This window comes from Panulirus ornatus, chromosome 59, assembly GCF_036320965.1.
Source record: "Panulirus ornatus isolate Po-2019 chromosome 59, ASM3632096v1, whole genome shotgun sequence".
In the NCBI taxonomy this organism is placed as follows: domain Eukaryota; kingdom Metazoa; phylum Arthropoda; class Malacostraca; order Decapoda; family Palinuridae; genus Panulirus; species Panulirus ornatus.
Window position 1 is genome coordinate 14,450,746 of NC_092282.1, and position 23,476 is coordinate 14,474,221.

The 23,476-nt window shown below is 39.6% G+C and overlaps 1 protein-coding gene across 10 annotated transcripts in view; it reads right to left on the minus strand.

Moving 5' to 3' along the window:
• Nucleotides 1-9,020: 9,020 nt before the first annotated feature.
• Nucleotides 9,021-23,476, minus strand: part of lqf (epsin homolog lqf) — a 437,420-nt gene continuing 422,964 nt past the window's right edge. For 8 of the 10 annotated variants that reach the window (XM_071696113.1, XM_071696112.1, XM_071696119.1 and 5 more), the window contains one exon: nt 9,021-19,646. In XM_071696113.1, coding sequence (XP_071552214.1) covers nt 19,282-19,646 — 365 coding nt within the window. In that variant the 3' untranslated portion in view covers nt 9,021-19,281. The remainder of the gene's footprint in view (nt 19,647-23,476) is intronic. The other 2 variants (XM_071696116.1, XM_071696117.1) reach the window with 2 other exon arrangements.

Here is a 23,476-nt window from a genome sequence, read left to right on the forward strand (position 1 = left end):
TCAGTGAATGTCGGTTTGCGGCAGGGGTGCGTGATGTCTCCATGGTTGTTTAATTTGTTTATGGATGGGGTTGTTAGGGAGGTGATTGCAAGAGTTTTGGAGAGAGGGGCAAGTATTCAGTCTTGTGGATGAGAGAGCTTGGGAAGTGAGTCAGTTGCTGTTCGCTGATAATACAGCGCTGGTGGCTGATTCGGGTGAGAGACTGCAGAAGCTGGTGACTGAGCTTGGCGAAGTGGGTGAAAGAAGAAAGCTGAGAGTAAATGTGACTAAGAGCAAGGTTATTAGGTACAGCAGGGTTGAGGGACAAGTCAACAGGGAGGTGAGTTTGAATGGAGAAAAACTGGAGGAAGTGAAATGTTTTAGATATCTGGGAGTGGATTTGGCAGCGGATGGAACCATGGAAGCAGAACTGAGTCATAGGGTGGGGGAGGAGGCGAAGGTTCCGGGAGCGTTGAAAAATGATGGAAGGCGAGAACGTTATCTCGTAAAGCAAAAATGGGTATGTTTGAAGGATTAGTGGTTCCAACAATGTTATATGTTTACGAGGTGTGGGATATAGACAGAGTTGTGTGGAGGAGGGTGGATGTGCTGGAAATGAGATGTTTGAGGACAATATGTGGTGTGAGGTGGTTTGATCGAGTAAGTAATGTAAGGGTAAGAGAGATGTGTGGAAATGAAAAGAGTGTGGCTGAGAGAGCAGAAGAGGGTGTTTTGAAATGGTTTGGTCACATGGAGCGAATGAGTGAGGAAAGATTGACCAAGAGGATATATGTGTCAGAGATGGAGGGAACGAGGAGAAGTGGGTGACCAAATTGGAGGTGGAAAGATGGAGTGAAAAAGATTTTGAGTGATCGGGGCCTGAACATGCAGGAGGGTGAAAGGCGTGCAAGGAATAGAGTGAATTGGAACGATGTGGTATACCGGGGTCGACGTGCTGTCAATGGATTGAACCAGGGCATGTGAAGCATCTGGGGTAAATCATGGAAAGTTCTGTGGGGCCTGGATGTGGAAAGGGAGCTGTGGTTTTGGTGCATTATTACATGACAGCTAGAGACTGAGTGTGAATGAATGGGGCCTTTGTTGTCTTTTCCTAGCGCTACCTCACACACATGAAGGGGGAGGGGGTTGTTATTCCATGTGTGGCGAGGTGGCGATAGGAATAAATAAAGGCAGACTATGAATTATGTACATGTGTATATATGTATATGTCTGAGTGTGTATATATATATATGTATACATTGAGATGTACAGGTATGTATATTTACGTGGGTGGACGTGTATGTATATACATGTGTATGGGGGTGGGTTGGGCCATTCTTTCATCTGTTTCCTTGCGCTACCTCGCTAATGCGGGAGACAGCGACAAAGCAAAACAAAATAAATAAATATATGTGTATATGAGTAGATAGGTCATTCTTCGTTTATTTCCTGGCAGTACCTTGCTGATGTGGGAAACAACAATAAAGTATAATAATATTTTATTTTTATTTCATTATACTTTGTCGATGTCTCCCGCGTTTGCGAGGTAACGCAAGGAAACAGACGAAAGAAATGGCCCAACCCCCCCCCATACACATGTATATACATACGTCCACACACGCAAATATACATACCTACACAGCTTTCCATGGTTTACCCCAGACGCTTCACATGCCTTGATTCAATCCACTGACAGCACGTCAACCCCGGTATACCACATCGCTCCAATTCACTCTATTCCTTGCCCTCCTTTCACCCTCCTGCATGTTCAGGCCCCGATCACACAAAATCTTTTTCACTCCATCTTTCCACCTCCAATTTGGTCTCCCTCTTCTCCTCGTTCCCTCCACCTCCGACACATATATCCTCTTGGTCAATCTTTCCTCACTCATTCTCTCCATGTGCCCAAACCATTTCAAAACACCCTCTTCTGCTCTCTCAACCACGCTCTTTTTATTTCCACACATCTCTCTTACCCTTACATTACTCACTCAATCAAACCACCTCACACCACACATTGTCCTCAAACATCTCATTTCCAGCACATCCATCCTCCTGCGCACAACTCTATCCATAGCCCACGCCTCGCAACCATACAACATTGTTGGAACCACTATTCCTTCAAACATACTCATTTTTGCTTTCCGAGATAATGTTCTCGACTTCCACACATTCTTCAAGGCCCCCAGAATTTTCGCCCCCTCCCCCACCCTATGATCCACTTCCGCTTCCATGGTTCCATCCGCTGCCAGATCCACTCCCAGATATCTAAAACACTTCACTTCCTCCAGTTTTTCTCCACTCAAACTCACCTCCCAATTGACTTGACCCTCAACCCTACTGTACCTAATAACCTTGCTCTTATTCACATTTACTCTTAACTTTCTTCTTCCACACACTTTACCAAACTCAGTCACCAGCTTCTGCAGTTTCTCACATGAATCAGCCACCAGCGCTGTATCATCAGCGAACAACAACTGACTCACTTCCCAAGCTCTCTCATCCCCAACAGACTTCATACTTGCCCCTCTTTCCAAAACTCTTGCATTTACCTCCCTAATAACCCCATCCATAAACAAATTAAACAACCATGGAGACATCACACACCCTTGCCGCAAACCTACATTCACTGAGAACCAATCACTTTCCTCTCTTCCTACCCGTACACATGCCTTACATCCTCGATAAAAACTTTTCACTGCTTCTAACAACTTTCCTCCCACACCATATATTCTTAATACCTTCCACAGAGCATCTCTATCAACTCTATCATATGCCTTCTCCAGATCCATAAATGCTACATACAAATCCATTTGCTTTTCTAAGTATTTCTCACATACATTCTTCAAAGCAAACACCTGATCCACACATCCTCTACCACTTCTGAAACCACACTGCTCTTCCCCAATCTGATGCTCTGTACATGCCTTCACCCTCTCAATCAATACCCTCCCATATAATTTACCAGGAATACTCAACAAACTTATACCTCTGTAATTTGAGCACTCACTCTTATCCCCTTTGCCTTTGTACAATGGCACTATGCACGCATTCCGCCAATCCTCAGGCACCTCACCATGAGTCATACATACATTAAATAACCTTACCAACCAGTCAACAATACAGTCACCCCCTTTTTTAATAGATTCCACTGCAATACCATCCAAACCTGCTGCCTTGCCGGCTTTTATCTTCCACAAAGCTTTCACTACCTCTTCTCTGTTTACCAAATCATTTTCCCTAACCCTCTCACTTTGCACACCACCTCAACCAAAACACCCTATATCTGCCACTCTATCATCAAACACATTCAACAAACCTTCAAAATACTCACTCCATCTCCTTCTCACATCACCACTACTTGTTATCACCTCCCCATTTGCGCCCTTCACTGAAGTTCCCATTTGCTCCCTTGTCTTACGCACTTTATTTACCTCCTTCCAGAACATCTTTTCATTCTCCCTAAAATTTAATGATACTCTCTCACCCCAACTCTCATTTGCCCTTTTTTTCACCTCTTGCACCTTTCTCTTGACCTCCTGTCTCTTTCTTTTATACATCTCCCACTCACTTGCATTTTTTCCCTGCAAAAATCGTCCAAATGCCTCTCTCTTCTCTTTCACTAATACTCTTACTTCTTCATCCCACCACTCACTACCCTTTCTAATCAACCCACCTCCCACTCTTCTCATGCCACAAGCATCTTTTGCGCAATCCATCACTGATTCCCTAAATACATCCCGTTCCTCCCCCACTCCCCTTACTTCCATTGTTCTCACCTTTTTCCATTCTGTACTCAGTCTCTCCTGGTACTTCCTCACACAGGTCTCCTTCCCAAGCTCACTTACTCTCACCACCCTCTTCACCCCAACATTCACTCTTCTTTTCTGAAAACCCATACAAATCTTCACCTTAGCCTCCACAAGATAATGATCAGACATCCCTCCAGTTGCACCTCTCAGCACATTAACATCCAAAAGTCTCTCTTTCGCACGCCTGTCAATTAACACGTAATCCAATAACGCTCTCTGGCCATCTCTCCTACTTACATAAGTATACTTATGTATATCTCGCTTTTTAAACCAGGTATTCCCAATCATCAGTCCTTTTTCAGCACACGAATCTACAAGCTCTTCACCATTTCCATTTACAACACTGAACACCCAATGTATACCAATTATTCCCTCAACTGCCACATTACTCACCTTTGCATTCAAATCACCCATCACTATAACCCGGTCTCGTGCATCAAAACCACTAACACACTCATTCAGCTGCTCCCAAAACACTTGCCTCTCATGATCTTTCTTCTCATGCCCAGGTGCATATGCACCAATAATCACCCACCTCTCTCCATCAACTTTCAGTTTTACCCATATTAATCGAGAATTTACTTTCTTACATTCTATCACATACTCCCACAACTCCTGTTTCAGGAGTATTGCTACTCCTTCCCTTGCTCTTGCCCTCTCACTAACCCCTGACTTTACTCCCCAGACATTCCCAAACCACTCTTCCCCTTTACCCTTGAGCTTCGTTTCACTCAGAGCCAAAACATCCAGGTTCCTTTCCTCAAACATACTATCTATCTCTCCTTTTTTCACATCTTGGTTACATCCACACACATTTAGGCACCCCACTCTGAGCCTTCGAGGAGGATGAGCACTCCCCGCGTGACTCCTTCTTCTGTTTCCCATTTTAGAAAGTTAATACAAGGAGGGGAGGATTTCTGGCCCCCCGCTCCCGTCCCCTCTAGTCGCTTTCTATGACACGCGAGGAATACGTGGGAAGTATTCTTTCACCCCTATCCCCAGGGATAATATACATATATATATACATATACACATACACACACATACACATACATACGCACATATACACACACACACACACACACTCCTTGTAAGGGTTACAACCAGATAAAGCAGAGTGTGCTTGGCCTAGAGAGATTGGTGTTGGACGGTGGGAACCAAGTGAGATATTAAGATTTAAATAACTTTTTTAAGAACTGGCACCTGATGGAGGTAGATTGTCTCCATGAAAAATTGTCATGCCACATGTACAGAAAAATTACATGTTAAATAAAATTGTATGAACCTCTACTGAAGTGTGATTTCACCTTCATACTATCATCATGGACAAGTGTGATTCAGTCCATTGACAGCATATCGATCCAGGTATACCACGTCATTCCAGTTCACTCTATTCCTTGCCCGCCTTTCAACCTCCTGCATGTTGAAGTCCCAATCACTCAAAATCCTTTTCACTACATCCTTCCATGTACAATTTGGTCTCCCAATTCTCCTTGTTCTCTCCACTTCTGATACAAATATCCTCTTTGTCAACCTTTCCTCATTCATTTGTTCCATATGTCCAAACCATCTCTACACACTCTTGTGCTTTTTCAACCACTCTTTTTATTACTACACATCTCTCTTACCCTTTCATTACTTAGTCAAACCTTCTCACACCATATATTGTCCTCAAAAATTTAATTTCTAACACATCCACTCTCCTCCGCACAACCCTATCCATAGCCGATGCCTCGCCACCATATATTGTTGGAACTACTATTCCTTTAAACATATCCATTTTTGCTCACTGCTATAACATTCTCTCTCTCCAAACATTCTCCATTGCTCACAGAACCTTTGCCACCTCCCCCAACCTGTGACTCACTTCTACTCCCATAGTTCCATTCGCTGCCAAGTCCACCCACAGATATCTAAAACTCTTCACTTCTTCCAATTTTTCTCTATTCAAACTTACATCCCAACTTGTTCCTCAACCCTGCTGAACATAATAACCTTGCTCTTATTCATTTACTCTCAACTTTCTCCTTTCACATACTTTTCCAAACTCAGTCACCAACTTTTGCAGTTTCTCACTCGAATGAGCCACCACTGCTGTATCATTGGCGAACAGCATGCGACTCACTTCCCAGGCCCTCTCATCCCCAACAGACTGCATACTTGCCCCCCCCCACTCTTCAAAACTCTTGCATTTACTTCCCTAACCACCCCATCCATGAACAAATCAAAGAACCATAGGGACATCACACACCCCTGCTGCAGACCAACCTTCACAGGAACCAATCACTCTCCTCTCTTCCTACTCATACACATGCCTTACATCCTTTATATAAACATCTCACTGCTTCTGGCAGTTTACCACCCACACCTTATAACCTTAAGACCTTCCAAAAAGCATCTCTATCAACCCTATCAGATGACTTCTCCAGATCCATAAATGCTACATGCATATCCATCTGTTTTTCATAGTAGTTCTCACATATATTCTTCAATGCTAACACCTCATCCACACATTCTTTACTACTTCTAAAGCCACACTGCTCCAATACCCTCCCATACAATTTTCCAATTATACTCAACAAAATTATGCCTTTGTAGTTTGAGCACTAACCTTTATCATCTTTGCCTTTTTACAATGGCACTATACATGCATTCTGTCAAACCTCAGGCACGTCATCATGATCCATACATACACTGAAAATCCTTATTGGTTAATCAACAATGTAGTCATCCCCTTCCTTAATAAATCTAACTGCAATACCATCCAATCCCACAGCCTTGCTGGAATTCATCTTCCGCAAGGCTTTCACCACTTCTCTCTTCACCTAACCGTTCTCCCTGACTCTCTCACTTCGAACACCTGCCGGGTCTACAAGTACACATGAACTGGTAATGTTGGTTGTACAGGTACTGTGAGGAGAGAAGAGTTTTATCCATGACATCCTGACAATAGAAAAATCATCTGTAAGCTACTAATGATATGGTACATCAGCGGGATACTAAAAGACTTAAGGAAAATTAGAATGTCATGTGATGGTCAGGGCATTCCTTTGAGGAATTGTTTGATGACCATGAGAGCAGTTTGAACAGCACAGAACAGAGAGGAAGAGAAAAGTAACAGGAAGTAAGTTTTAAAACAAAGGCCTAATGCCACACCCTGCAAACGCTTTAGGGGTGTAGAGGACACAACAAAGTATTCACTAGAAATCCACAATCCGAGAGAGAGGAAGACCAGTTGTGACACACAGGAAAGAAGAGGACATCTAGACCTTGCACTGCAAAAGCAGTATGGTAATCAGAAAGAATGGACTAGAATTTTAAATGTTTTCAAAAGACCGAGTTCAGGAGAGATTCAGAGACTGGAAACAGCTTAAGAAAGAGCAACAGGGCATTAGTGGGATGGGCTTCAACAAGGCATGCTTCCAAGGAATATAGGATTTCTAGAAAAAGAAAGGCTAGCAAAGATCATAACTAGCCAGAGGCATAATTTCTTAAAAACTAGAGGAGGTATGTCATCTGTGCCATACAATGCCTTGCCCACTTAAGACAGGGAAAGTACTTATTAGATCCTGTTCAAAAAAAATATAGGTTGAATTGAAGGAGGCATACATGTGGAATCATCTAAAAGTAGAATTATTATAGGGGAGAATAAGTACTGAGAAGAGCAGCTTGACCAGCTGGGAGGTAGCTGAGGTTGATAAGATTGGAGAGAAAGATAGCTCAAATTACAAAAGTTTTTACTTATGAAGTGTGCTTGATTTTGAGCAGAAATATAAGTGGAGTGGGATTCAGGAAAATACAAGAGTCACTTGGCCCAATATGATCTGTCCTTGATATGACTGGCATATAGAGTAGGAACAATCAAACCATGATTGAGGATTGGAGGACAGTGACAATTCTCTCCCTAAATCTTATTTGGTCTTTATGTCCTATGTCCACAATAATCCTTTTTATGGAAAATGCTCTAACCATATGTTAACTATGGTGATTCAGTACTCTGATTCTTGCAGGCACATTTACTTCTAGGACTGCAAAAATAATCATTCTTCACTTAAACACTTATTGACCAATCAAATTTTAAAACCTACTCAGCTACTTTTACCTCCACTTTTCATCATAGTTGCAACATAATCAGTAACAATTACTTTTCATTTGCATCACTGTTTACTTTGACTTTTCCATAAAAAGGACATATTTCTCAGCCTTAAATCCCCTCAAACCAGTACCCATGTCTTTTGTACCACTATTCCCAGAGTTTCTTAAAAACAACTTTGAGTTTTATTAATGAGATATATCCTACTACTTCAAAAAGAAATCCTGCTAACATAACCTCATTCCATACCCACTGTTTTGTGAAAAAAACAGCACACATAAAATGCCTCCTAAGTGGGTGCCTTTTTAGTTCATTTTCTGCTCATTACTTGGCAATATCTTATGGGCCATAATCTATATTTTCCATTTCCAGAGATATAAGTTTGTGGTGTGGCCTCTTGACCAACTGAGCCTTCTTGACAAAGCAAGGAATGTCTACTTAAAACATACTCTTCAATTAACATGACAAACCAATTAGACTAATAAATCTTTCATCTGCCATCTTTTATTGCTAACATATGATTTATGGTCATCTCTCTGAACCTACCTACCATCTTCCAAAGCAGAACATTATTCTCTAATTCTAATTCCTATTTTCAGTAATAGCTTTTTGTATACTTATCAAACCAACCTTTCTTTTTTTTGCAAAAGCTTATATTTTTTTCTTTTTTTTTTACCTACAGGAAGTTATATTTTCAGAGAGGTTCTGCTTCTTCCAACTTCTATGCGAACATTTGTCATTTTTTTCTCATACATGGTTGTCACTTCCTGCATTAGCAAGGTAGTATCAGGAACAGATGAAGAAATGGCCTCATTTGCTCACATCCACTCTGTAGCTGCAACATATAAATGCATTAAAACCAGAGGTCCCTGTCCACAACCAGGCCTCAAAAATCTTTCCATGGTTTACCCCAACAGCCTCATATGCCCTGGTTCAATCCATTGACAACACATCATCCCCTGTACACCACATTGCTCCATCTCACTCTATCGCTTGCATGCCCCACACTTTTCTGCATGTTCAGGCCCTGAGCCTTCTAAGTGTCTTTCACTTGCCTTGCATTTTCCATTTTTATATGTGACTTATCAATTTCTACTTAGTATTTAATGATTATCATGGGATAAAGAAAAACAATAGTTTTGTCCTGTTTTATAGTAGAGTGGTGTAAGGAGTACTGCATTATCAATTTAGAAAAACACACACTACCATTAAGTTCTATAGGTAGTTCCTCATATTCTTCATACACCAGTAGTAAAATCCCAAATACTGTATAAAATGACATTAACAATCACATCCCAGTCAGAAAGCAAAAAGGCCAACTAAAACACAATTTGGAAAATAAGCCATATATATTCAATGTATATGTAAACAATCAAAGGCCTAAACTGAACTGTTTGGTTTCTGTGGTAGTGAGTGGTTACTCATGATGACATTAACTGTAAACAAGGATCCATTTTGACAGAAATGACTAGCAATTTCAGTAAGGATTTCAGAGGTTAAACCTCATCATCCTCAGTGATTTCTCAGTACCAAAATATACTGTTTACTAGTATAATATGTGGGTTCACATAATAATGCAAATCACTTGTCCAGAATCAAAACCAATATATATTATTCAAATGTTTTTTCTTTGGTAAATTCGGCCCTCTGTAATAAAACTCTTGAATTTCTGAACAATATCGAAAAAGTAATGTACAATGCATCAATTCCTTTGACATTCAATTTGGATCCTTGTTTATAATACATGTTCCTTAAGTAGTTCCAACAATGTGGAAATTAAATTTCGAGCAGTTATGGTATAAAGTATACAGAAAATGGCAGTCATAGACATCTAAATTTTGTTCTATTCTGCATCCTTGAATTTTATTACAAAAGTTGGAGAATACTGCAGCAATTTAATAAACTTGGAAGATGTATCTCTCATGTTAATAATTACAAGAAAAATATTTTCCAAAAGTTCTGTAGGAAACTAAAGTCTCTGTCACTCACTGTGTGGACTCAATATCACAAACAGTGGAGCATCAAAGTACAGACTCAGTCACTGCCAAGGTAATCTGATACCTATTAGTATACTTTCCCATGAAGAGTATGTTATTATAAACCCATCTTTTTTATACAATCTACACAATAATCCCTTTTTTATCCTTGAACTAAATTCATTCACTAACATAAATATCATATGCAACTTACAATACCTACCTACAATCAATGTAACTATCTAAATAATTAGTAAAGAATTGTAATAGCTTTTGTAGTACAAATTTTCTTAGCATCAATAAGGAAAGAATACTAAAACATCTGAACACAAAAACATAAAAATAATGAGACGGTTAAAGTAGTAAATACTGTCACAACATTCTAGATTGGATGGTAAAATACCATATACCAGGAATGAAGTACTCCCCTTATTGCACAAAAATGAGCTCATTCACACAGCTCATAACACTGGTTAAATTCCATTACCATTTCCAAATAATTTTTCAAATTCATGGAGTAAGAATTTTATAAAAGATGTTGGAGAACCATCATATCACACTATACTTATTTTGGTTAAAATAGTACCCTAAACTCAAGTAGGACAACTGCAAATAAAGAAACTGAATAGCAACAGTAGCACCATTACTTGTATGATCAATTTTTTTTCAGAATTTCTTATAGACACCCAAAATTACCTATTAGGATAGATACAAAAGTACAATATAGGGTTCAGCTTAAACTTTCTAGCAGTCAAAATTACCTAGAGTACTTTATCCTTTAATCTGCAATTGGAGATCCTACCTTCACAAACTATCCAACAGCTTATGCATTACCACAACCCCAAATCGTATGCTGTGGAGGAGCCTGGAGGATCATCGGCATGGCCTATATTTCTGCTGTGTCAACATATAAAGAATTATAAAGGTATCTTACCTTGACAACAGATTAAGGCAAGACAGGAAGTTATCATTCGCACACTACCACTTTCAATTTTCTGTTGCGAGGCTACTGGTACCTATTTCGAGAAATTTATCCATAACTTACTGAGGAAGGTGCTCTGGACAATATACATGGCTAGATATTGTTTAGTATACCAAATAACTCCAATATTTCAACAACTTTCACTCTACTTTTGTCAATCTTATAAAACCATTCATGTGAAAAAAATACCTAAGGCTCACAGTCACTGATGAAGTTACAATATTAAGGTCAGTTCAGATATACTGAGGTGTGAGTGGTCAAGTAGGAATAAAACTAATATCAGCCGGCTATATACAAAGCTTCATTTGGTTAGCTATACAGCCTTATGTCTATGTTTAATTTGGTATTATAAATCTCAAAAAATTTAAGCCTTAGTCTCTGTCAGCCCACTTTACGGCCTGAAATTACATGATTTAATGCAACAAACTGCAATATATGAATACAAAACAAGATAAAAATTACATATATGAGCTGCATAGGCAAGATAAAAGTCTGTTTAACAGCATTTAAAAAGTGCATAAATTTAGAATTGCAGCTGCAGATGTTTGTTTCTGTCTGCCTTTCAAGGTGAAGCTCAAAATATAAGCTACAGGCATAGGAAGTACACTTCACAAACTAGTTCATTTTGATAATGTCCACGCTCGATTCCTGTCATTCAGTTCAAAAACGATACTGAGAAAACCTGCTTGTGTGATAAACAGAAAACCTTGGTTTAATTTTTTGTTCTTCTAGTATTATTTAGTGAACTTGCATTAGCAATGTAATAAATGTTCATACACATAAAAGTAGTCAGATTCCTTTCAGTAGGATTACATTAACTTTATTCAAATAGTTAATCTTACGATTAACAAAACATCACAAAATTATTCAGTAAGTCAACAAATGTCTGAAACATCTATAACTATATATATATATATATATATATATATATATATATATATATATATATATATATATATATATATATATATTACTTTTTTTCATACTTGATCATCATTTCCCAAGATAGCAAGGTAGTGCTATATATTCGTGCTTCCTTTTCATAAATATTTGCCATTTCCCGCATCAGCGAGGTAGCATCAAGAACAAATGACCAAGCTTAAAAGGGGAAACATCCTCACTTAGCCCCCTTCTCTGTTCTTCTTTTTGTAAGTTAAACATGAGGGGAGGTTTCCAGCTCCCTTCTCATACTTGAACACTGTTCCTCGCTTCAACGAGATAGTGCCAGGAACGGAAAGGGGAGACTTCCAGCCCCCCTCTCCCTCCCATTTTAGTTGCCTTTTGTGACATGCACGGAACACGTGTGGAGGTATTCTTTCTCCCCATCCCCAGGGATAACATATATATATATATATATATATATATATATATATATATATATATATATATATATATATATATACTTGAATGCTGTTTCTCGTGTTAGCTGCATCCATTCTCTGAAACTACAGTGCCCTATCCACAACCAGGCCCCTAGAGACCTTTCCATAGTTTACCCTAGACACTTCAGCTTTAGGGAGAATAGAAAGATATTCTGGAAGAAGGTAAATAACATGCATAAGACAAAGGAACAAATAGGCACATCAATGAAAGAGGGAATTAAAAATAGGTAGTGAGTAGGAGATGGAGTATTTTGGAAAGTTTGTTGAATGTGTTTGATGATAGTGGCAGGTGTAGGGTGTTTTGGTCAGGGTGTTGTGCAAAGTGAGACGGTCAGGGAGAATGGTTTGGTTAAGAGAGTGGAGGTAGTGAAAGCTTTATGGAAGATAAAATTCAGCTAAGGACCGGGTTTGGATGGTAATGCAGTAGAATACATTAAGAAAGGGGGTGACTGTGTTGTCGATTGGCTGGTAAGAATATTCAATGTATGTATGGCTCATGGTGAAGTGCCTAAGGATTAGTAGAATGTGTACAAAGGCAAAGGGGATAAAGGTGAGTATCTAAACTGCAGAGGCAGTGGGGGTTTGCAGCTTTTGAGAGGGTCGGTAAAGCATAGCTAAAAGTTGTGTGGATGAAATGTTTATAGAGGCTGTTGAATGATTCTGTTCTTTATCCAAATCTGGTACCAATTAATGTTCTCGGGATGGTAATTTGTCATTTGCTTTTGTGTTCCCATTATTGTGGGAAGTTCAGAGGGAGTGACTCTCCATTTAAGGTGACTGATGGGCATGAGCTGACTGATTCTAGGATTAAAAGTGGGACTAAAGACTTTTGTGTGGATGCAGAATTTCTGTTCTTGGCGGGCCATTGTTCCAAGTGTGTAATGTGGTGCTGTATGTTTGCTGCAGCTACTGTGGTGTCAAGATGTAGTGATGTGACTGTAAGGCCATCTGGATATGAAAGGATCCTTATCTTGAGGTTTGCTTGAGGCAAAGGGAGATTAAGGGAAGCTGGAGAAAGAACTGCTGCTTGGGGAATTCCAAGGTAGAGTTTCATTGTTTTCAGAGAGAAGTTATTGTGAATGGCATGGTGGCTGGCTATGAAATATGAAACTGACTAATCACTTTTTTGTTAATTATGGAGGGTGTTGTCAAATTTTTTTTTGTGGTAGGGTGTCAGGATACAGTGTCAAGTGCCTTCTTGATATCTAGTACTGTGAGGGAGGTGGGGTAGTGGTTGGGTAAATCCATATAGAGTATGTTTTGTGAGGTCGGTGTGGAGTGTGGTGGTTGAGTGTTTGGGTCTGAAGCCACGCTATGTGGGTGAAAGTGGGATGTCTTGTTTCATGTTGCAGGGGATCAGTTTTTCATATAGTTTGGATAATGAGGATAAAAGGATATATGGTGATAGGAGAAGGGGGAGGTGGTGATTAGGAGGGTTGTAGGATGGTATTATGTCGGCAGGTTTCCAGATGTTCAAGATATTCTTGTGTAGTCAAGGGTGGTTGAAGATATCATAAGCACTTGGATTGCAAATGGGCCATAGCATTTTATATGAGTTTGATATGTTGTCAGGGTTGTAGGATGATACTATTTTGGCAAATGAAAGTGGAAAAATTTGTATCATACTGTAAGGGATCAGTTTTTTGCATAGTTTGGATACTCAAGATAGAAAGATTTATGGTGATAGAATGGAGGGAGTTGGTGGTTAGGAGGGTTGTAAGATGGTATTATGTTGGCAATTTTCAATATATTCTAGATTTTGTTGTATAGCCAAGAGTAGTTGAAGATATTTTGAATGCTTAGATTGCAAATGGGCCATGGTGTTTTATATGAAAATCTGATATGTTGTCTGGGTCTGTAACAGGAGAGTTCTTTAAGGTTTTAATTGCATTTCTTGAATCAGAGGTAGTGAAAGGCTGAAAGGTGGGTGAGCTGTTATTTCTCCACGATTTTGTGTCGATTTTCCATGAATATCCTGTTTAGGAGCAAGTTTGGTATGTGTCTGATTTTTGAGTATTATACCATGAGTATGTTTGTGTGTTACCAGACTCTGCCTGCTTGAGGCTACATAACAAATGAAAATTCACCTTTAGTGAGGCTGTATCATTAAGAGTACAGTCTTGACCAACAAGTTATGACTCCACAAGGGTCTACATTTCCCTGCTAATGGAGGCAGCACAGCCTAGGGCTGAAGAGACTAGAAAGGTCCTTGGTAACATCAGGATTCCTTTACAGAAATTGGTCCCATGCCAATTGTAATACAGGTACACAACCAATTTTCCTCCATTCTTGCAAGATTAACCATTTTGCTGGACCAACCGTGGACACGTAATAATAATTCAACACACCTCTAACCACTAATTATACATCTCCCATGTGTTTAAAGTATACCATGGACTGCTAGAAATTTAAATCAAACAAATACTGAATGTAAATTAAATAAATGAATGAAATACAGGTACTTGTACACCAGTTCAGGACTGAGGCGCTCGTCAGCTATGAGTTTTGCAAGTTCATCCACATACTCAGCAGCTCCTTTATGGTTTGCAGACCGCTTTTCTCTGCACACTTTATTTACGGGAATTCCATGATGCTTCTTGAATCTTTGAAGCCATCCTTCACTATAGTCACACTCATGTTGTAATTTAAGTTCTTTATGGAACAACTTAGACTGGTCCATTATCATGCTACCTGACAAGTCTACTCTGACGCTGTCGAAATCATTCCATCTTCACTCGATCATGCTCAGTACTCTTACCATTGTTCATAGTTTTTCTAATCATCATTTACTTCTTGGAATCGCTGTCTGCATAGAATTTCAATATTTTCTCCTTTGCTTCTTTATATCATAAACAGTTGATGAACCAATACTGTAGATATCACACAGCTTACGGACTGAAACACCACAGTCCATCTTTTTCAACAGGTCTACTTTATCTTGGATCGATATGGATGGTGTTTACATTTGACACCACAAATGACACTCTCATATGTCTTAGACGCCATTGCTATGGTTAAATTTAAGCAAAATAAGCTAAGAACCTCACAGAATTGCGGTATCACCACCAACAAGTGCAGTGTAAAGAATGTAAATACCTGTGCCCTACTCAGAAAGCCATCTGTGGCCATCCAGTAAACTAGTCTGGTGGCCACAGTAATTTCAAGTTTCCTCACGTAATTTTGTCTGGAGTAAAGGAGGTGCCGAACCATCAGTTGCCGGAAATTCGGTGGTGTACCTGTATGTGAAGTGTCTGGCTGAGGTAAACCATAGAAAGGGAGCTGTGGTTTTGGTGCATTACACATGACAGCTAGAGACTGAGTGTGAACAAATGTGGCCTTTGTTGTCTTTTCCTAGCACTACCTTGTACACACACAAGGGGAGGGGGGGGTGCCATTTTCATGTGTGGTGGAGGGAATGGATGAAGGCAGCATGTATGAATATGTACATGTGTATATATGTATGTGTCCGTGTATGTATCACATGTATGAATATGTACATATGTATATGTCTGTGTATGTGTGTGTGTGTATACAGTGAAATACATGGGTATGTATATGTGCGTATGTGGGTTTCTATGTATATACATTTGTATGTGGCTGCGTTGGGCCATTCTTTCATCTGTTTCCTTGCGCTACCTCGCTAACGTGGGAGACAGCAAGAAAGCATACTAAAAAAAATAATATATTTCTTTTCTTTCATACATATTCGCCATTTCCCACATTAGCGAGGTAGCGCCAAGAACAAAGGACTGAGCCTTAAGAGAGAATATCCTCACTTGGCCCCCTTCTCTGTTCCTTCTTTTGGAAAATCAAAAAACAGGAGGGGAGGATTTCCAGCCCACTGCTCTCTCCCCTTTTAGTTACCTTCTATGACACAGGGAATACGTGGGAAGTATTCTTTCTCCCTTACCCCCAGGGAGAATAAAAAGATGTTTTGGAAGGAGGTAAATAAAGTGCATATGACAAGAGAACACATGGGAACATCAGTGAAGGGGGCAAATGGGGGGGTAATAACAAGTAGTGAAAAAGTGAGGAGAGGGAATGAGTTTTTGAAGGCTTGGTGAATGTGATGGATGATAGAGTGGCAGATATAGGGTGTTTTGGTCGAGGTGGTGTGCGAAGTGAGAGGGTCAGGGAGAATGGGTTGGTAAACAGAGAAGAGGTTGTGAGAGCTTTGCAGAAGATGAAAGCTGGCAAGGCGGCGGGTTTGGGTGGTATTGCAGTGAAATTTATAGAAAAAGGGGGTGACTGTGTTGTTGAGTAGTTGGTAAGGATATTCATTGTATGTATGGTTCATGGTGAGGTCCCTGAGGACTGGTGGAATGCATGCATAGTGCCACGGTACAAAGGTAAAGAGGACAAAGGTGAGTGTACAAATTACAGAGGTATAAGTTTGTTGAGTATTCCTGGGAAATTATATGGAAGGGTATTGACTGAGAGGGTAAAGGCATGTATAGAGCATCAGATTGGGGAAGAGCAGTGTGGTCAGAAGTGGTAGAAGATGTGTGGATAAGATGTTTGCTATGAAGAATGTATGTGAGAAATACTTATAAAAACAAATGGATTTGTATGTAGTATCTATGGATCTGGAGAAGGCATATGATAGAGTTGATAAAGATGCTTTGTGGAAGGTATTAAGAGTATATGGTGTGGGAGGTAAGGTGCTAGAAGCAGTGAAAAGTTTTTACCTAGGATGTATGGCATGTGTACGAGTAGGAAGAGAGGAAAGTGACTGGTTCCCAGTGAGCTTCAGTTTGCGGCAGGGGTGAGTGATGTGTCCATGGTTATATGATTTGTTCATGGATGAGGTGGTTAGGGAGGTGAATGCAAGAGTTCTGGAGAGAGGGGCAAGTATGCAGTCTGTTCTGGATGAGAAGGCTTGGGAAGTGAGTCAGTTGTCGTTTGCTTATGATACAGCGCTGGTGGCTGATTCGTGTGAGAAACTGCAGAAGCTGGTAACTAAGTTTGGTAAAGTGTGTGAAAGAAGTAAGCTGAGAGTTAATGTGAATAAGAGCAAGGTTATTAGGTTCAGTAGGGACATGTTAACTGGGATGTAAGTTTGAATGGAGAAAAACAGAAGGAAGTGAAGTGTTTTAGATATGTGGGAGTGGATTTGGCAGCAGATGGAACCATTGAAGCGGAAGTGAGTCACAGGGTGGGGGAGGGGGCGAAGGTTCTGGGAGCACTGAAGAATGTGTCTTGGAGAGCAAAAATGGGTATGTTTGAAGGAATAGTGTTTCCAACAATGTTATATTGTTGTGAGGCATGGACTACAGATAGGGTTGTGCAAAGGAGGAAGGATGTGTTGGAAATGAAATGTTTGAGGACAGTATGTGGTGTGAGGTGGTTTGATCAAGTAGGTAATGAAAGGGTAAAAGAGATGTGTGGTAATAAAAACAGTGTGATAGAGAGAACACAGGAAGGGTGTTGAAATGGTTTGGTCACATGGAGAGAATGAGTGAGGAAAGATTGACAAAGAGGATATGTGTCTGAGGTAGAGTGAATGAGAAGTGGAAGACCAAATTGGAGGTGGAAGGATGGAGTGAAAAGGATTTTGAACGATCGGGACCTGAACATACAGAAGGGAGAAAGGCATGCAAGTAATAGATGCTATTTCATGTGTGGCAGGGTGGCGATGGGAATGGATGAAGGCAGCAAGGATAAAAATATACATGTGTATATATGTATATGTCTGTGTATATATATGTATGTATAAGCAGAAATGTATAGGTATGTATATGTGTGTGTGTGGGCGTTTATGTATATACATGTGTATGTGGGTGGATTGGGCCATTCTTTTGTTTGTTTTCTTGCGCTACCTCGCTAACACAAGAGACAGCAACAAAGTATAATAAATATATATATATATATATATATATATATATATATATATATATATATATATATATATATATATATATATATATATATTCCACTTGCTAAACCTACTGGGAAGTCTTGACTATTCTTTTTCTTTTTTCTAATCATTACATTTCTGTGAAGCTGTCACCTTTGTCCATGTGGTTGGTATCACAATCAGTCCACAGTTTGCATTTCAATCAGTGTCTGCATGTTTATGTGTCTGTCAATGTACAAATCAATAAAGCTCGGATGGATACTAGCTATAAAAAAAAATCAACCATATCAATTTTTTCCATTGTAATACCACGACACGGGCTCGTGTTATCCACATCATCATCCACTCAACATTCTGTGTAAGGAATACATACACACGTGCCCTTGAACGTGAGAATGATAGTTAGAATGCACCCATTTCTGGGGATGAGGATAAGACCTGCACCAAAACTTTGATAACAATATTCCATTACCATTTTCCCTTTCACAACATTTATAAGAAACTTTAGTAATATGAAACTTTAAGCTCATAATCCTAAAATCCATTGATTACCAGGTTTTCATTGTATTATTACCCCTCACCATTACATGTGCACTATACCTGTAAAACTGTTAATAAATTGAATCTGAAAAAATTCAAATCGGCACCTCTCTGAAATTTCAGTTTTAACATTTATTTGTTAGCTTAAGCACTGGGAAGGATATGAAATGATGCAATTTATTGGTGAAACATAACAATGAAAATAAAGGATGGGAAAATTTACAGGATAAATAAATTATTTCCCTTAAAATCTACTTTTGGACCAGCTATAAAATAAATCTAATTGTAATAAATACTAGTGACAATATTGCATACACTTTTTACCTATTTCAAACCCTTTGGAGATACATTTGCACTAGAGTTTGAATATTAAGTTATGAAAACTACCACAAGTGAGGAAAATTTTATATCACTGGTGTTTCTGAGCTTCCACCCAAACTCTGCACAGATAAAACTCCTATAGACTGGAGGGCTGAGAAAGGAAAAGAAAAATGATTGTGGAGACCCTGTACAAACAAGTGTGATATAAAGAATACATGGACTTAACTTATTTACAATTTAGAAATAAAATTTAAATTATTACTAATTACAAAACAAAATGATGCTGAAAATGCATTTCAGTGATAGTTAATGAACACAGCTATAAAGATGTCAGTAATATTATAAGAGGAAAGGGTTTTCATCCTGGGAGGCAGTAGGTGGGGCCATTCCAAACCCAACGGACGGCTGAGGGGAGCCCCATGGTCCAGGGGTTGACCCGGTGGTAGGGGCAGGAGCATCAGATGGTGGCAATCCAGATAAACCTGTACCCCCAATTCCAGTGGATCTCAGCTGATTTATGGAAGGTTTTGGTGCCTGCTGAGCTTGGAAGGGGTTTGGGGGACTGGGAGAGCTGAACGGATTCACACCTGCAAAAGATGAGGGCGCGAGGCCAGGTGTAGCGAAAGGATTGGTGTTGTTGTTGTTCAGGTTGTTGTTGATCAAGGAAGAGTTGGAGGTATTCGTGGTGTTCAATGGGGAGACTCCTGTTTGGGAGATAAAAGCCGCACATATAAATCCAATTAGACTGGTAAAGAAAATAGGGATATACATTCATAAAAAAGCCTGATCATGCTTTAATTTATTCCCATAAATTTAAGAATCAATTCAGTTTCACTTTCATGAAAATAAATATGTCACAATCAGAGCTAAATAATTTGTTTACTTTTACAGAATTACGTGATTCACTGTTATCCCAACAGAAATAAAATAAGTAAAAGTAAACTTACAGATGTGCTCATGCAGCTAACACTACTCTCCAATCTAGTTAATATTATGTTACCATAAACAATTTCCTTACTACAGGTATCTTAAAATTTACCTGTGAGACTGAACACAAAACTGATCTGACCTGAAGTTAAGCATATTGAAAACACAAACATAACATCTAGATGATTACATTTGATCACAATTGTCAGTTCATACTTTCATTTGCTTCATCACAGTGGATACTAATCAGTTAATACTTTTACAAAATAAGACCTTACCACTATATATACCATGCATTATATCTTTTAAGCATTCAAAAGCTATTTAGGGCAGATAATCGTTTATTACATATGCCATATAAAATTTGCCTGACCAACTGAAAAACCAAAAAAATGCAATATAGTACCTATTCATCAATAAAAAGCCAAATATTTCCAAAATCTATAACAGCATTACTGATGCAGACTTCTGCAAATATCATGGTTATAAATAATAAAGAACCCACTTGAGAAATTCAACACCAAGATTAAGAATTCTGCAATGAAATTCTGCATGCACTTTAACCCTTAAAGGCTACTGATATATATATTATTTTATTTTTTTATTATACTTTGTCGCTGTCTCCCGCGTTTGCGAGGTAGCGCAAGGAAACAGACGAAAGAAATGGCCCAACCCCCCCCCCCCATACACATGTATATACATACGTCCACACACGCAAATATACATACCTACACAGCTTTCCATGGTTTACCCCAGACGTTTCACATGCCCTGCTTCAATCCACTGACAGCACGTCAACCCCGGTATACCACATCGCTCCAATTCACTCTATTCCTTGCCCTCCTTTCACCCTCCTGCATGTTCAGGCCCCGATCACACAAAATCTTTTTCACTCCATCTTTCCACCTCCAATTTGGTCTCCCTCTTCTCCTTGTTCCCTCCACCTCCGACACATACATCCTCTTGGTCAATCTTACCTCACTCATCCTCTCCATGTGCCCAAACCACTTCAAAACACCCTCTTCTGCTCTCTCAACCACGCTCTTTTTATTTCCACACATCTCTCTTACCCTTACGTTACTCACTCGATCAAACCACCTCACACCACACATTGTCCTCAAACATCTCATTTCCAGCACATCCATCCTCCTGCGCACAACTCTATCCATAGCCCACGCCTCGCAACCATACAACATTGTTGGAACCACTATTCCTTCAAACATACCCATTTTTGCTTTCCGAGATAATGTTCTCGACTTCCACACATTCTTCAAGGCCCCCAGGATTTTCGCCCCCTCCCCCACCCTATGATCCACTTCCACTTCCATGGTTCCATCCGCTGCCAGATCCACTCCCAGATATCTAAAACACTTCACTTCCTCCAGTTTTTCTCCATTCAAACTCACCTCCCAATTGACTTGACCCTCAACCCTACTGTGCCTAATAACCTTGCTCTTATTCACATTTACTCTTAACTTTCTTCTTCCACACACTTTTCCAAACTCAGTCACCAGCTTCTGCAGTTTCTCACATGAATCAGCCACCAGCGCTGTATCATCAGCAAACAACAACTGACTCACTTCCCAAGCTCTCTCATCCCCAACAGACTTCATACTTGCCCCTCTTTCCAAAACTCTTGCATTTACCTCCCTAACAACCCCATCCATAAACAAATTAAACAACCATGGAGACATCACACACCCCTGCCGCAAACCTACATTCACTGAGAACCAATCACTTTCCTCTCTTCCTACACGTACACATGCCTTACATCCTCGATAAAAACTTTTCACTGCTTCTAACAACTTTCCTCCCACACCATATATTCTTAATACCTTCCACAGAGCATCTCTATCAACTCTATCATATGCCTTCTCCAGATCCATAAATGCTACATACAAATCCATTTGCTTTTCTAAGTATTTCTCACATACATTCTTCAAAGCAAACACCTGATCCACACATCCTCTACCACTTCTGAAACCACACTGCTCTTCCCCAATCTGATGCTCTGTACATGCCTTCACCCTCTCAATCAATACCCTCCCATATAATTTACCAGGAATACTCAACAAACTTATACCTCTGTAATTTGAGCACTCAGTCTTATCCCCTTTGCCTTTGTACAATGGCACTATGCACGCATTCCGCCAATCCTCAGGCACCTCACCATGAGTCATACATTAAATAACCTTACCAACCAGTCAACAATACAGTCACCCCCTTTTTTAATAAATTCCACTGCAATACCATCCAAACCTGCTGCCTTGCCGGCTTTCATCTTCAGCAAAGCTTTCACTACCTCTTCTCTGTTTACCAAATCATTTTCCCTAACCCTCTCACTTTGCACACCACCTCGACCAAAACACCCTATATCTGCCACTCTATCATCAAACACATTCAACAAACCTTCAAAATACTCACTCCATCTCCTTCTCACATCACCACTACTTGTTATCACCTCCCCACTTGCGCCCTTCACCGAAGTTCCCATTTGCTCCCTTGTCTTACGCACTTTATTTACCTCCTTCCAGAACATCTTTTTATTCTCCCTAAAATTTAATGATACTCTCTCACCCCAACTCTCATTTGCCCTTTCTTTCACCTCTCGCACCTTTCTCTTGACCTCCTGTCTCTTTCTTTTATACATCTCCCACTCAATTGCATTTTTTCCCTGCAAAAATCGTCCAAATGCCTCTCTCTCTTCTCTTTCACTAATACTCTTACTTCTTCATCCCACCACTCACTACCCTTTCTAATCAACCCACCCACTCTTCTCATGCCACAAGCATCTTTTGCGCAATCCATCACTGATTCCCTAAATACATCCCATTCCTCCCCCACTCCCCTTACTTCCATTGTTCTCACCTTTTTCCATTCTGTACTATATATATATATATATATATATATATATATATATATATATATACGAATAAAGTGCATATGAACGCGCACCTTCACAGAACATACAAACCTCCAACAGCCAGGATCGAACCCGGGACCCCTGTGCAAGAGGCAGGCAGTAACCGCTAGGCTGTGGGACTGTATAGTCCCATAGCCTAGCGGTTAGCATGCCTGCCTCTTGCACAGGGGTCCCGGGTTCGATCCTGGCTGTTGGAGGTTTGTATGATATATATATATATATATATATATATATATATATATATATATATATATATATATATATATATATATATATATATATATTATTAATGCATTCCCTTGAGACAGGCCACACATGTAAATTTGCATTTATATTTTCCCAGTTCTTGTTTGTTTTGAAAACAACTGTAGCTCAAGTGTAGTTGCTTGACATTACTAGGGTTAAGAATTGTTCCCCTGAAAATTAAAGCTTGACAAATGTCCCCAGACTATGAAAATATTACAACTACATGGTAGTAGCCACCAACCCTTACTACTCCTGGGAATCACACCCACCTAAGGTGAATTCCCATAATATCATCCATGTCCAACACCTTGTATGTTTTTCTTTTCTATATGTGTTTTTTCTTTCTTTTTCATCATTATCTTTCGTTTCATGCTTTTTCATGTTCACAGGCTTGGCCTGAGGCAGGGTTCAAAGGTAACCAATGTAGCCCTTTAAGGG